At 44.9% G+C, this 14,738-nt stretch overlaps 1 protein-coding gene across 1 annotated transcript in view; it reads right to left on the bottom strand.

Moving 5' to 3' along the window:
* Positions 1 to 1,560: 1,560 nt before the first annotated feature.
* The window catches only part of LOC144168979 (unconventional myosin-Id-like), a 112,323-nt gene continuing 99,145 nt past the window's right edge, over positions 1,561 to 14,738 (bottom strand). The window contains exons 20-22 of the mRNA XM_077697981.1: positions 13,932 to 14,045; positions 8,284 to 8,438; positions 1,561 to 4,889 (exon numbers count right to left, since the gene is read on the bottom strand). Coding sequence (XP_077554107.1) covers positions 4,715 to 4,889; positions 8,284 to 8,438; positions 13,932 to 14,045 — 444 coding nt within the window. The 3' untranslated portion in view covers positions 1,561 to 4,714. The remainder of the gene's footprint in view (positions 4,890 to 8,283; positions 8,439 to 13,931; positions 14,046 to 14,738) is intronic.

Here is a 14,738-nt window from a genome sequence, read left to right on the forward strand (position 1 = left end):
TTTCGTCTGCCATATCGTGTAACTTTGTTATGTACTTAACTTTTTTCCTGCTTGAAGAAGCAAAGTACCTGTCATTTCTGTACCACGGCACGCATTTTCTTGTTTTCCCATTACTTTTTATTTATTTGTAGTTGTTTCTTTTACTTTATAATGTCGCAATTTGTGTCCGACTATATTTTTTATAATATAAATGTTTTTTATGTGTGCGATTAGGCTCTGTGTTATTTCTTATGCTTTTTCCTTATGTGTATTCTAGCCATCGCAACTGATTCGTGCGTCGCGTCCACATATTTGGCTATATTTTAGATACGACTGCATCTCATTCACTCGCCTTGTCTCTCCATACGGCGTAGTTGTTGTCCGTCCACACCCCTCCCCCATTCTCCTCGCCGCGCGAGCTGCGCTCTCCGCTGCTCACCCCCTCTCCTCTCCAATAGCGAACACACTCTCGCGAGGGGCATTGGATTGGATTCGATTGGGTTGGCTTGGCTTGGATTGGATTAAAGTGGATTGTGTTGGATTGTGCTGCGTCATAGCCGCGCCACGTTGCGTCATAGCCGCGGTCGTTCCAGCACTGGCCAAAGAAATAAAGAATACATCATACGCGTTCCTCACTCGTTTCACGCAATTAGAGTATCAACCTAACGGAAACATCAAGTGAACCCCCAAGATGCGTCGCATCTCCACAGGGTTCCCCTCGCGGGAAGGTGGGGTAATTTTTTGCTGTTTCCTTTATCTACTACCCGGATTGCGTTCGGCATACTTTGTAATTCTTCTGCGGAGATTTCGTTTGTGCCTACGCTGTTGGCTTCTATTTTTTTCTCGTTATCGTCTTCCGACGTAAACTTGGATTGCGAACCTCGTAGTCATTACTTGTTCTGCTGTGTTTTGTTACTCGCAAATTTGTGCTGTACGACCCGCAAAGCTTCACTTTTGTAACCCCCTTACAAAATTTGCTGCAAAGGGGCCTTCGAGGTATTTTAAATAAACTGTAATATTAAATCAGCATTCATTAAAGGCCTATGTATTGTTCCTTTCGACGCGGTTTCTAATGCAAGACATTTAATTACGTTTCTGCATGCGAATAACTTTCTATTCGCATATCTGAAGCACAGTAACCTTAGTGCGCATTCGCAAGACCGAAGTGGGAAGTGTCATATGTGTTGCACCTATAATAGACGAGCACCAAAATCCCAGTTAGACATGTCTGGAGTTTGTCCGGTGCTCCCTGAAAAAAAAATCGTCTAGGAGCGTTCTTTTTTATTCCTTTTATCTCCAGATAAACTTCTGCCGGCAGTGTTCATATTCCTATAAGATGCGTAGCTCCATGCGAGTTTGAATTTCTCACTTTATTTTGCCTCAGGAATCCGACACCATATTTTAATTTAAAAAATGAGATGTAACGTTAATGTAAAGAGACGTTCCAATGTTGGAAGTGGAACTGGAACACGCTCCTTTCGCAGTAAAGGAACTTGTATCGGGAACTCGTTTCCAAATAAGGGAGGAACGAGGAACGAGCTTTCGTTCCTGTTTTACACGAACGTGTACAACACTGCATGACGCATACAGACAAAATGCTACCTTATCTTCACAAAACTTTATACATCCCTTTTGCCCAAATTTTTGCTTTTACATAGCTACAAAAGGAGTGACACTAACAAGTAAATGTTATGGCAAAAAAATCCGTAAAAAACAGTGACTGCGTCATTTATTCCTCATTTACAACAAAATAGATATAAATATATATTCACCTAGAACATTAGACATTGGCAACAACAGCCCGTCGCGGAGAGCAGAATCGCAAGCACACGCTTCTTAGAGCTAAAAGCTTGTACAAGATATCGATTGATAAAAAGAACACTGCAGCATTTTTATCAGCTGCACCATACGAGCAGTGCTCTGCCCATCCCAGGCCTACAGGAATCTTACACTTTCACAAAAAGCACAAGCACACCAAATTTGTGCAGTCCACACTTAGCAAATTACTAGAAATGTTTGCTAACCTTAGGGCAACCTGCATTTATCAGGATGATGGTATTATTATCACTGCCAGTGCTACGATCCTTTGCGCATACATTAACAATTCCCTCCAGACATATTTCATTCCAAATCGCATAAGTAGAAAATAAGAAAAGAAGCCCAGCTACAGTATAGCCCACTTATAGCGAACTCGGTTTTAACAAAATCCCGGCTACAACGAACAAATCTTTGTTTTTCGTTACCATTCGTATACATGTATTTTATGTCCAGATACAGTGAAAAATGGATATAGAGAAGTGACTTTCATTTCCCTATGTGTTCACTATAAGCGGGCTAAACTGTACTACCTCCCACCAGCAGTAACAATATATTTTGTTCATCACACAGCACACACGTACAAACATGTGCTGAAGATGCAAAAGCTCACATTAGTGACTAAGGCACACTGCATAGATGCTGTTTTACAAGTATGCGACACATGACCTGTGCACTAAACCACTGCAAAAACTCTCTCGTTAGATCTCTATTTACACCCCCAAACAACAAAGACATTCGGGCCATAACTACATCAGCGTAGGACCTCAGAACGATCACGTAAGGGCAACTAACCGAAATTCCCCCTTACTGCATACAATGCATAAAAGTATGCAAGTAATTTTTGTTAGTTGCTGCGTTTGGCATGAAACGCAACAAATTTCCTGTCAATTTATCATTACAAGTGGTTACAAATGATCCCTGGCTATTTAGTTAGTTGTTTTTAGTTACTGTTTGTTTGGTTCTGCTGCTTTCTGCGTATTTCTTATATTGCAAGAATTAACCAAGGGTCCCATTGCAGTCTGTTTACTGTGGGACCCTTGTTCGTATACTAACTTGAATGTATTTTAATTCCGGCGGAAATAATAAAGAATTCAAATTCACTTAAATTTAATTCAGTATCTCCTAATTTCAGCCCCAATGACAAGCATAAGCCATGAGTTAACGATATACTAAACACATATGTCCAAGCTCCTACACTCCATGGGGAAAATAGCATTTCTTAGGGAAGAGACACTTCAACTTGGCAAAAACAAGTGTTACACCACTGTCCCGTATTAGTGCTCACTGTTACTACCACAAAGAATGATTCAGAAGAAAGTTCTGTGCAGCTCATTACAGGCCTTCTCAAGAAGCCTCAAACAGGACCGACTGTTACATTTCCGAATGGCCTTCCAAATTGTAAACAGAGTGAGTCGTCCAAGTGATGCTCCAAAGGAACATATTACTCCGATTACAACATTGGTCAGTGGTCCATGCCTTGCCAATGAATAGCTCAACTACCTTCTTTTCAAATCCCGCCATATTAGCACCAATCAAGCCATACAAGCATACGTTTCTGTCGTTATAAAAATATGCTCTCAGTCGTAAAACTAAAACTGTCGAGAAGGTTAGAAAAGCTGCGACATTTCCACCTGTGGCAATAAGCTGATGTCTGTTTAAAGTCTCACAATAGCTCTGTACAGCCCCCCCCCCCAGTTTCAATCCCCATAAGAAATGTTTAAATGGCTGTTGGTTCATTTTCAAGCACAACGAGAAATGTGAAAACTCTCTAGGACAAGCACCGCGTGCATGTCTCTTTCATGCTGGATTGCAATTTTAGACAGTCGCTATTAATGACAACCGGAATGCATTCAGAATGAAGCAATGTGCCACACAATGCTTCCACTTAACGCAGTAGCAGGACATTTTAAACACCACTCGAGTGCACGGAATTGCGGTTGGTACTTCCAAAAAGGCTACATACATGGCAGAAATGGCACACGCAGCAGCTACGACACCCTAGCCTTTGTAAAAAGCATTGTCACACGCTACAACAACAAACTTTTATGCAGATAATTGGTGCTAAACATTTTCCCACGTCTGTTGATCCTAAAAAAAGCAGACATGGACATCATTAAATCTTCTGTCACATACCCATGCAGTTGTGCCAGCAATTTTGAATATGCTGTCTTCCTATTTGATGCAGTCTTTCCACTTGAAAGCCAAGGTGTAATCTGTTGTGCGTAAGCTTGCCTTCCTGAAATACATCTGTTGTCTTGAGGAACAAGCAAGAGCAAAACCACACTAACATTTTGTATCCGTGTTTGAGAGCCCTTGGAGAACAGAACTGATGCTCTAAATTCTCGATATAAAAGTCTTCGACAAAGATGACACTAGGAATAAACTAGGATCGCAGTTCAAAATATAACTAGTATCTAGCAAGGTCAAGCAATCTCAGTACAACACAATGTCTTGATGTCTTGTGACATGTTTACAAAGGCACACACCAAAGGCATTAGTCAAGCTTATGCGAAAAAACTACAGATAAAGTAATGGCTAACTGAGGACTCCACAAATATATCGCAGCAGCCGTAACGGTAAAGATTGGTCGCCATGCCCCCAAACAGGGAAAAAGAAACAGCAAGAACTGTCAACGGAAGCATTCACTTCGCTTGTCAAAATAGCCCGCATGAAAACATGTCTCATAGAATTCAAGTGGTGCCCCCCGAGAATATGCTCGTGAAGGCAACTCTGAACAACCCCAGTGTGCACTGGTGTAGATCTACGGGCAGTGGAGAGATCACGCGGTGTGTACACCCTTCTGTACACATTTTTGCAGTGTAGTGCTGGTTACAAAGCACGGTCAACGTTACAAAAAAAGCCGCCTATGAACAAAGAACAGCCATTGATTCCCAAGGCGCTGAAAGACAGAGACACACTAAGCAGTTGCCCTGTCGTGTGGCCAGACCAGGGCAATGGTGTTGTCCGGGGCCTTCTTGAAGGTCGGCTGCGTGACGCTGGGAGTGACCTCGACCGAGACCGTGCGGGGCTTGTTCCCCAGCATGCACTGCAGCTGGCTTGACACCATGACGCGCAGATCCCGCTTCTGAGACCTGCATGCACGAAATGTCGTCGTCGTCGTCATCATCATCATCATCATCAGCCTATCTACACTTCCTGCAGTGCAAAGGCCTCTCCCATAGATCGCCAACTATCCCGGCCCTGTGCTAACTGCGACCAATTTATCCCCGCAAACTCCTTGATCTCATCTGCCCATATAACGTTCTGCCGCCCCCTGGCCTGCTTGCATTCTCTGGGATCCACTCTGTTTCCCTTAATGACCAACGGTCATCTTGCCTTCGCATTACATGCCCTGCCCACGTCCATTTCTTCTTAATTTCTGCTAATATTTCCTTAACACCCGTTTGTTCTCTGACCCACTCTGCTCTGTTCTTGTCCCTTAATGTTACACCTATCATCTTCCATTCCATTGCTCGCTGAGTCGTCCTCAATTTAAGTTGAAGCCTTTTAGTGAGCCTCCAAGTTTCTGCCCCGCAGGTGAGTAATAGTAAGACGCAGCTGTCATACACTTTATTCTATAGGGACAATAATAGACTGCCATTTATTATCTGAGAATGCCTCCCGAATGCACGAAATATGAGCGCCGTGAATTGAAGGAACTCCTAGGTGGGCAGAAGCTCAGCCTTGACAGCATGCAGTCAAGCTTCGGTGTCAGTTTTGACACTACACAGTACCACAAACGGCTAGCTTTGAAACCACAGGACCAATTTTTCATTACATGCGATACATTGCATGAGGTGCAATGTACCATGTGCTTGCCAATTGCTTGTGTATCTGGCTTTCCTGCACAGCTGAGGTGTTGTGCAAAAAGGAGACTTTAACGAACGCGCTAAGCAGAGAAGTGTAACCGACTGATGTGCCACGCAGGAAAACCCCTTTCTCGCTTTGCCAGCACAGCTCAGAAAACAAAAACGAGGGGAGAGAGTTTTGCAGCAGGCCTTGCGGACCCCCAGAAATACCCATCAAAGACCACAGGACCCCATCCTAAAGAATCACTGGTTCAAAAGGAAGAAGAAATTGTTTTTTTTCTCTGTACTTTCAGTGGAATTTTTGTTTCAGATAAAGTGAATCTACCGTATAATGCGGAATATAGGTCGAGATTTTTTACAGAAAAATTTGCCGAAAAGTCACCCCTCGACCTATATTGCAGTCACTGGCAGTTATCATCTGGCGACCGGGCAGCCCATCGAGCCCATCCAAACTCCAAAGGCACCATTGCCACCACCATCAATCGGACGCGATGCCATCTTTGTTTTGCTGCTTCTCTCGCTGTCGGCGAATGTGTGCGTGCTATTTTCTTCTTGCTCCTCCTCCTCTTGCTCAAAATTAGTTTAGGCACTTGGTGCCAGTTTACAGCAGCATTTAAAAGAAAATTTGGGGGTTTTCCAAGGCCAATGACGTGTCCGTCTTGCGCCAGTTCGGTATCGCCAAAAGAAGTGTTGCTAGCGGCGTTAGCTGAAGGGGCAGCTCTCGGTATGCAACGCTCGGAAGGCCTCGTTTCATGGGCACTGCTCTGTGCACCTATGCTGCTGTACAAAGGGGCAAATTTTGTCCGCTAGCGTCGTGCGATGTCTCTACGAGTGGATAGCCCAAGATGTTTGCTGACCGCCTGCACAAACTGGCTGTCACTCCAGTCTGCACACGAGTGTCCCACGCTTTGCGCTCGCTTCACGATGACATGGTCTTGCGAGTGTTTAAGAAGTGCTGCATAAGCAATTCCCTGGACTGCACCGAGGACGACCTGCTGTGTGGGCGACAGCGAGCCAGAAGCAGTCGTCCGACGATACTTCAGACAGTTTTAAATGAGTAATCTGAGACGAAACAAGTTATAGTCTCAATAAAACAGTGGTTGGTACCTAATTATTTTTTTTTTGCATTTTTCGGCTACAAGGTAAGGGGGTCGACCTATATTCCGCATTATACGGTAATACCAGCTCATTTGCAGGATAGCGCCTGTCCTGTCTACTTTTACTTTGCTTTTGTGCCATTTGTTTTTTTTTCATTGCACAACATACCATGGGTGCAATATAGTCTAGTTGCCTCGCAATGATATTGTTTATAACAATATATCAGATATAACGACGAACAACTATCAGATATCATGAAGAACAACTTTTATTTGGTTGCTGTGGTAAAAAAAAAACACTTATTACAGTGCTCTAGTGCCGCGATATCGGATATAATGACTGAATTCGGTTCCAACGCACAGCCAAAATACGAGCTGCCGCCAGCTCTCCGTGCCAACGGCATGCGCCGCAATGCACCTCGCACCCCTTCCAGTCCTCAGAAAACAAGGCAACTGCGGCACTTACGAGGAAGCGAGAGGAGGAGGGGAGAATTTTTCCTTCCGAATCACCCTCCCGGCGCCGTCGCATTGGCATCATCCTCACATCCGCTCGTGAGATCGCTGCGCCGCTCACTCGCGCGTGTGCTTGTTGTGTCACATGCACACCACTTTGAATTTAATTTGACTGGGTGCCTCTTCTACTGCCTCCGTTTTTTTGCTTTCGGAGGGGGCATCAGGGCCAACATTTTGGTAACGTCTGAGTGCCGCATTGAAAAGGCGATCGTTGCTGGGATACATGCTGGGGGCAGTGGAGACAGTGATGACTCTCACAACGTGGTTGCACAGCGTGCTCAGGTAGCGACTTCGTAGGAGGCTCAACGCATGACACTATTTCCGCCGAGCACCTTCTTCTCAGCTAGGTGAAGCACCCACAGACGCTCTTGAAAAAAGATGTGCGTTAGCTTCGTGTGCGGTAAACAAAGCTGACCGAGTATGGCTTCTTTCCCGCAAATAAATAGTAGTACGACCTTGCTTGCATGCGAATAAAATGTTTTGAGCTCTCTTTCATCTTTTGATTTCGCAACCGCTTATACCAATTATCGGTTATAACGATGGGTTTGTCTTGGCACTTGGATATTCCTATAGGTGGACTAGACTGTATACTACTTTTGTCCAACAGCGAGAAAAATACAAACACAGGACCTCTGCTGGCATGAGGAGCAAAACAAGAGCTTCAACATCGCGGGTGGCTGAAATGAAACACTCTCGTCACTAACAGCCAAACCCAGCCCCATACCTTCTGTGCAGTTACGATTACTAGGTGGATACATTCACTGATACATTCGTAAACCATAGCAAACATTGCAGTGATATGCACGCCATGTCATATGGCACACATATGCGCAAAGAGAACACTGTGTGGGATACACTCCACATTTGACCCGGGTGAAAATATGCAACTGCTGCTCAGCTGGTATTAGCTCATCCCAACTGGTCCCAGCTGGGAATTAACTGGTCTCGGCTGGTACCAGCTGCGAAATCAACTGGTCCCAGTTGGGAGCTAGCTGGTCCCATTACACTGGGATTAACAGCTGGGGACCAACTGGCCCCCAACCGGTGCGGGCTTATCAGCCACCCACCTGTGCCACTGGCGCAAAACGCAGCCCACCAGCTCCCCCACGCGGTTGCAGTCGGCCGAGTTGGTGGTGGTTAGGCAGAGGACGAAGTCGTTGTTGCCCCTCAGGTGAAGGATGGCCAGCTGGTCGGGTCCGGGACTCACACTGATGCCCGTCAACTGCACGCACGAGGCAGGAACAGGCATAAATAGATGCTGTCTTCGTCCTTGTACCGCGCTTTGTTTGCCGTTTCTATAATGTCTATTCTTGTGCGAGGTCTGGAGCTTAAATTACTTTGTAGTCATATCTGTATCTGTGCATGCACTGTTCTTAATGCATTTTCTTTTTTTGACAGGGAGTATTAGGGGTGTGCGAATACTCGAATATTCGAATACGAATCGAGCAGTAGCTCCACGAATGATTTGATTTGTGAATCGAATATCTACTATTTGAGTTTTCAAATAGTCGAGTGGAATTTTCAAATGTGTCTGGCTCTGTGAAAGCGAGAGATCTCAGCGCTCACTAGTGCACACCGCCTGCTCGGCAAGTTTTATCCAAATCGCGCTTGCGACGAGCCCGCCTTGCAGAGGCCATAAATTTTATCCCGCTGCATGGAGTAATTTGCGACTGCGTCGATAAGATCTTTCCTTCAAGTGTCGCCGTCGACTCTGGCTACCATTTCGAATACTGCGACTGGATGTTTACATCCCAAGCAGCATTGGCCGATAGCCAATCATTGGACGCCCCTTGGCTTCCCTTTGGCTTCCGATAGCTTGGCCAGATGCCGGCCTGTACGCAAAAGCCATTCGTGGACAACGAGCGCTATACGACCGGCCTTGAGGACACGCATTGGCCGGTGCGCAAAAAATCACACTGGACAGCCGATAGCTTGGCCAGACGCCGGCCTGTATGCAAAAGTCATTCGTGGACAACGAGCGCTATACGACCGGCCTTGAGGACACGCATTGGCCGGTGCGCAAAAAATCACACTGGACAGCGCGCTCATTCAGACGTAATTTTTGATCATAAAATTTTATGAAGAGTAGTAGCCTATATGTGACGCAGGTATTTATGAGTGCCTTTACGCACGTCTTGGCATGTTCTAGTTAGTTGAATGACCACTCAAGTTCACTCAAAATATTACTGAAGTTTGCGTGTTTTTGAATTTGTTTTCACGCGCAGCGCACAACAAAAAAAGTAGTTCCAAATCATTTTCAAGCTTGTGTCAAGTAGCACATTTAAATAAAAAGTATTGGCAGGTGTAAATGCCGACAGCCTTGCCTGTTTTTGCATAATGTTACATGAAGTCTCACTGTAGAGCACTCGTGTGCGTTATTTTGCGTGTGTACATGCGCACCCGGCGCGCAAGCAGCACCACTCGAGGGCAGCACTGCGGTCGTTGCCCGCGGCGGTTCCCCAACATGACGGATTACGACGGTTAGAGCGCGGTGCACAGGCCAAAACGCAGCAAAAAGTAGTTACCTAAAGAGCCACAGCACCGTGCCACGAAACAAAGCGTACTTAAACTAAAGTGCAGCTTATTCAAAACAGCATGAGAGAGAGTGTTAAACGTTCAGTAGGAATGGGTCATTTGTGTGTCCTAACGCAACGGTGAACGTCGAACTACTTGAGCGTTGTGCCTTTGCGCGTTCTTTGAACCCTCGGCGGGGCCGGTGCACGGGCGCGTTGCACCGACGGCTGCGTCTCTTTTGTGGCATTGAAACTGCGGTAGTACTCCTGTACGTGTCTGTGAGGTGCGTTTTGGTGTCGGTGGCTGTGTGAAGTATACCTGACTGGTGTAATAACATCGTTTGCCTGCTACGGCCGCCGCTGAAAACGTAAGTCACCATTTCATTTTTTCGCGGTGCGGGAGTGCTCGCTGCTCGTTCCCGCCAAAACTTCAGCTGTCGTTTATAACTGGCGCTCGCGAGTGCTGCTTAGTGTTGTTGGTTCTTGCGAAGAAAAAAGTGGTCACATACATGTGCTTCCAATTGTGTGACGCCAGTTCTAGCTATCCTTTTTCCGGCTTTGTGTTTTCCGAACAAGCAGCCGTGCTCCCACTGCAGGTTCACGACGTTCAGCATGCGTTGAAGCAAGACTCGTGTGCAGTATAAGAGTTGCGGATGTATTACGCTGGCTTAATTAAACTCTACCTATTAATGAAGCTTTCGTTTCATTATTTTCTTGAGCAACGTAAAGGTATTGTCGAGCGACAAAGTAATTACACTACCGCTGGGCTTCTCCGTCGGTTCCGTTCGCGTCTGAATTCCGCGTCTGACGGGGCAGAAGTGAGCGAAGGCACAACAAAATTTCACGGAACCGCTGGCGTGTCGCTTGCGCTACTGCAATAAGAGTGAAGCCCATTTTCGGTGAAATTCCGGACTGTTTTCTCAAGAACGAGCCAAGTAACTCCTACCGTAAAACGCAGTATTGAAAAATGAATAGTGCAGTACATTTTATGTTTCATAGCGAGTGTTAACAAGCTAGAACTTTAGGCTGAATATTTTCACACGGATATGTGGTAAGGCTTGTATAGGTGCTGTATTTAGTAAGCAGCGTGAATTTAGCATTATAGTGAACTATTTTTGTTTACTTATTACAGGCGCTACGACGCACAGGTGTTTCCCGTGGACAAGTGGCGGATGCAGCAGTGACAAGCTTTCCAAGTTGGACTATTCTACAATAGTGCTGTTCAAAAACATATTGTGGTCTTGGCAGGTCGGCGAATTACCGGGAATGAGGGTCCTGTTTTCATTTACCTGAATGCTCCTGTTTTGTAGGCATCTCATGCAGTTAAATTAATGATAATCGGTTCGCGCTTCATGAGCAGCGCTTTTTAAAAATTTTTCTCGACTGTTATTTGTGTTTGCTTTCATGTTTGTGTTCGTATTCTTGCCACTGTTAAGCAAGGTTTCTCGTATATTTGATGAGAATAATAAAAAAGCTACACAGAGAGACCCGGTGTGTTGTGTTGCTCCATTGTTTTTGGCAAGTCACGTATGTATAATTGGTTCGCAAAGTTGATGCAGTTTGCTTATTGTGCCTCGCGGTCCCATTTCTGTTTTATACATGCCATTGTACAGGAAATTATTTAACGAGTGCGCATTAAATAAGTAATGCGCACCCGTTTAATAATTTCCTGTATACTGGCATGTATAAAGCAGAAATCAGGCCGCGAGGCAACTCGTAAAATAAGCATTGGTCATAAGGACTGGCCACAAAGCCAAAAATGTGCATGAAAATAGCGTGGGGTCCACCCATTGGCATTATCATGGCAAGGTACTTTGCCAAGCGTTGTCCAATATTGGCCTTCCAGGGCTTGGCCAATTGTTGGCTTGTCACCTTTCCCAAACACCAGCCAATATTGGCGGCCGAGGTATTGCCAAGCTCGAACACATTGGCCACTGATGTTTTGCCATGCTTGGGCTTGGCAATTTCTGCTGCTTGGGATGTTAGGGCGACATTCGGTAAATTAGTCGCTGCCACTTTTGTTGTGTTTGTGACAGTTCCTCCGTTAATTTAAAATAAAAAGCGGTTCTGGCTTTTTTTGATGCAATTGGTGTACGTTTATTGCATGTATTTTTGTTTGTTTTTTTCGGGGGGGGGGGGGGGGGGGGTGCACAGGGGATAGTGCTGGGTCATGCACGGCGACTGCAATGCAACCTTTCCTTCTGCAATGAAAAGAAAGAAAGAAAGAAAGAAAAGCTTCCGATGTGCTTTCCAAGCAGTGCCTCATCGTTGTCCGTGATTGTGGTTCTGCCGGGTTTCGTATTATATTGTTCATGCGTGCAAAGTCAAAGTGCTCGCTTTCGAGTTGAGAGGTGCTGTCTAGTCACTGCCTATGACTGCAGTACAGCAACTCCAATGCAAGTCGTTTTTTCGCCTTGGATAAAAAGCGGCCAGAAGGAATTAGATGACACTTGTAGAAAGGCAGGCCGCTCTTGCACTAGCCCACTTGCCCAGCATTCATACTTTTCCCTTGCTCTTCTGTTTTGTCTCTTTCAAATGAGTTACCTTCAAGTATAAAGTCCTGCACTTCATTTCCATTGTTCAAAAAATCTCTCAAAAATAATGTTCTAGAATAACTGTACTTGTTATCTGATAACTGTTTGACTTGTTTGTTCTTCGTTTCCTTTTATACCATGATGCGGGTTTCTGGTTTGATTTGTGATGTGAAAGTGTATTTGCACGTCCGTAGTTTGTAATAACGTTTTAGTTGCTGTGTATAAATTTTACCGTCAAATTGTACCTACAAACGGAGGGTCCCAGTAAAGTCCTTGGCTCTGGGACCTCTTCTGTATTCCCTTGATTTTGTAACTACTACTTTTTGGAAATAACTAAACTTGAAACTTGAAAACTTTCAGCCTTGCTTTGTTTTCGCAGATGCACTATTACTGATTAGGCCAGCTTGCTACTCTGCTGAGACTGCTACTTGCTACAGAGGGGAGTAGTGCTGTCGGCAAATTAAAGAGCGTCTTTACAAAAGAGTCCCATCTGGTGCTTCCCGCATCGAATCACCTTTAAGTTTGTAATCGATTATTTGTAAATAAGACTCAGCCATGTAGCTGACGGAACGAGGGATGGCAACACACACATCCGTAATAGCCATTTCAAAATGTATTTCAGTGATCGAAATAATAATGAGTTACTGAGCGTTAAAAGCTGACTGTAACAAAATTTGGCTCACATGTCAAGAAGGTGACTGGTAACAAATTATCTGAGGTGGCCCAACAATGGAATTCATGACTAATATTTATGGGGCTGCTGTAGGAACTTGTTCTTATGCTACAACTGCTGAAGAAAAGTACACAGCTGGTATTTAAACATGTCCTCGGCTAATATACGGAAGTGGCTCGCCCGTATTTAGGCCTAACTCTAGGGGTTTAACATTGAGGGTGATTCTCGAGAGAGGATTGCGATTTGCCATTTCAAAAACAACAACAACAACAACAACAACAAAAAGGAAGCAAGAGAAAGTATATCCCACAGACAGTTATGACCCTTGGTGGTTGCTTTAAGTAGCCCCTGGTACAACATAAAAGCTGGGCGGGAAAGTAGCTGGTAAATTGGCACTGCTTCAATTGTTTTCCTTAATATATGGCCTAATTACTGACTGTTGTCTTTAAAATTGCACAATATTTATTGAAAAAAAAGCAATATTTTGAATGCACCAGAATTGTATTTAGTGTTTACGGCCACTTTAAACTAGAAAATATTTTTTCACACTTCTATAAAAACCAACCTATCGAACCGGCTCGTGAACTGGTTCAAGCTTGCAAACCGGTTTGCTAACCGGTCTGGGTTATGATTTAGAAACTGCGCAACAGCATTGCAGTGATGCATTGCAGTGATGCAACTGGAATGCACTGCACCCCACTGTGTCGACACAACCAAAAGTTGAAAAATTTTGTACTTTGAGTGAATGTGTGTTGACGTCAGTGTGTAAAAGAAAAAAAAAATACTGGGTAGACTATGGTTTGGGTTCAAAGGAAATCATTTCATTCCAGTTCGGTTCCAGTTCGACTAAATCACAAGCCGGACCGGTTAGGAAACCGGTTGCGAATGCAGGTTTAACCTAGGGCACAAGATGGGTTCCCATCCTGTTTTGTCGGTAAGTAACACAGGCTCCAACTGCACCCCGCTATGACCAAAAGTGCCAGTGTCTCGCTCACATCGCTGATGGGGATTGGAGACCGCAGGCTCTTAAACTTCTTGTTGTCCAGCTTGTAGATGGACGAGTCGGTGACCACAAGCGCTCGGTCGGACGACTGGTTGTGCCGGTTCACCTGCGTGGGGGGCAGGAATTTACTAAAAAACAATACCAAGGCGACTGCAGGTGAATACCAGAATGAGACACTGAATACATGCCTCGCGAAAGCCTTGAAGACCACCATAGTCTGATATATATAATTGCGAAGAATACCGTATTTGCACGATTCTAACCCGCCCCAGATTAGATCGCACAGGTATGTTTGCACAGGAAAATTCGGTAATGTCATTTTACGCCGATTCTATTGTGCAGATGTCAAAGACATGGCACTAGTACCTGGCAGAAGGCATTTTATTTGATGCATGCAACTTTGGCAGCAAAAATGATTCATAAATTGCTTGTCAAGCTCCTGCTGGAAATGAAACTGGACTGGAGAGCATTGACGCTTTTTTGCTAATTGCAGCAGCAGAAAAATGTGCGACAGATTACAGAGGTATGCCTATTGAGGTATGGCTGCGTCAAAACTTACCGTAAAAATCCGCGTATAGCCCGGGGCTTCTTTCTAAATTTTAGGATGCGAAATTTCGGCCCCGTAATATATGCGGATCCCAAAAATTTTCGGCCCAAATTCAGTTTTGGTTTTTGTTTCGGCACTGGGCGGTGCTATCATCATCATCAGGTGTCTGCACGCTTCTGCGTTATGTAGCGTTGGTGGCATTAGTCCTCGAGACCTACAGGTACAGGCGTGGAACAGTGGCCATTGCAATCA

Source organism: Haemaphysalis longicornis, unplaced genomic scaffold (genome assembly GCF_048455015.1).
Source record: "Haemaphysalis longicornis isolate Haplotype H1 unplaced genomic scaffold, Haemaphysalis longicornis Haplotype H1 scaffold_2, whole genome shotgun sequence".
NCBI classification, from domain to species: Eukaryota; Metazoa; Arthropoda; class Arachnida; order Ixodida; family Ixodidae; genus Haemaphysalis; species Haemaphysalis longicornis.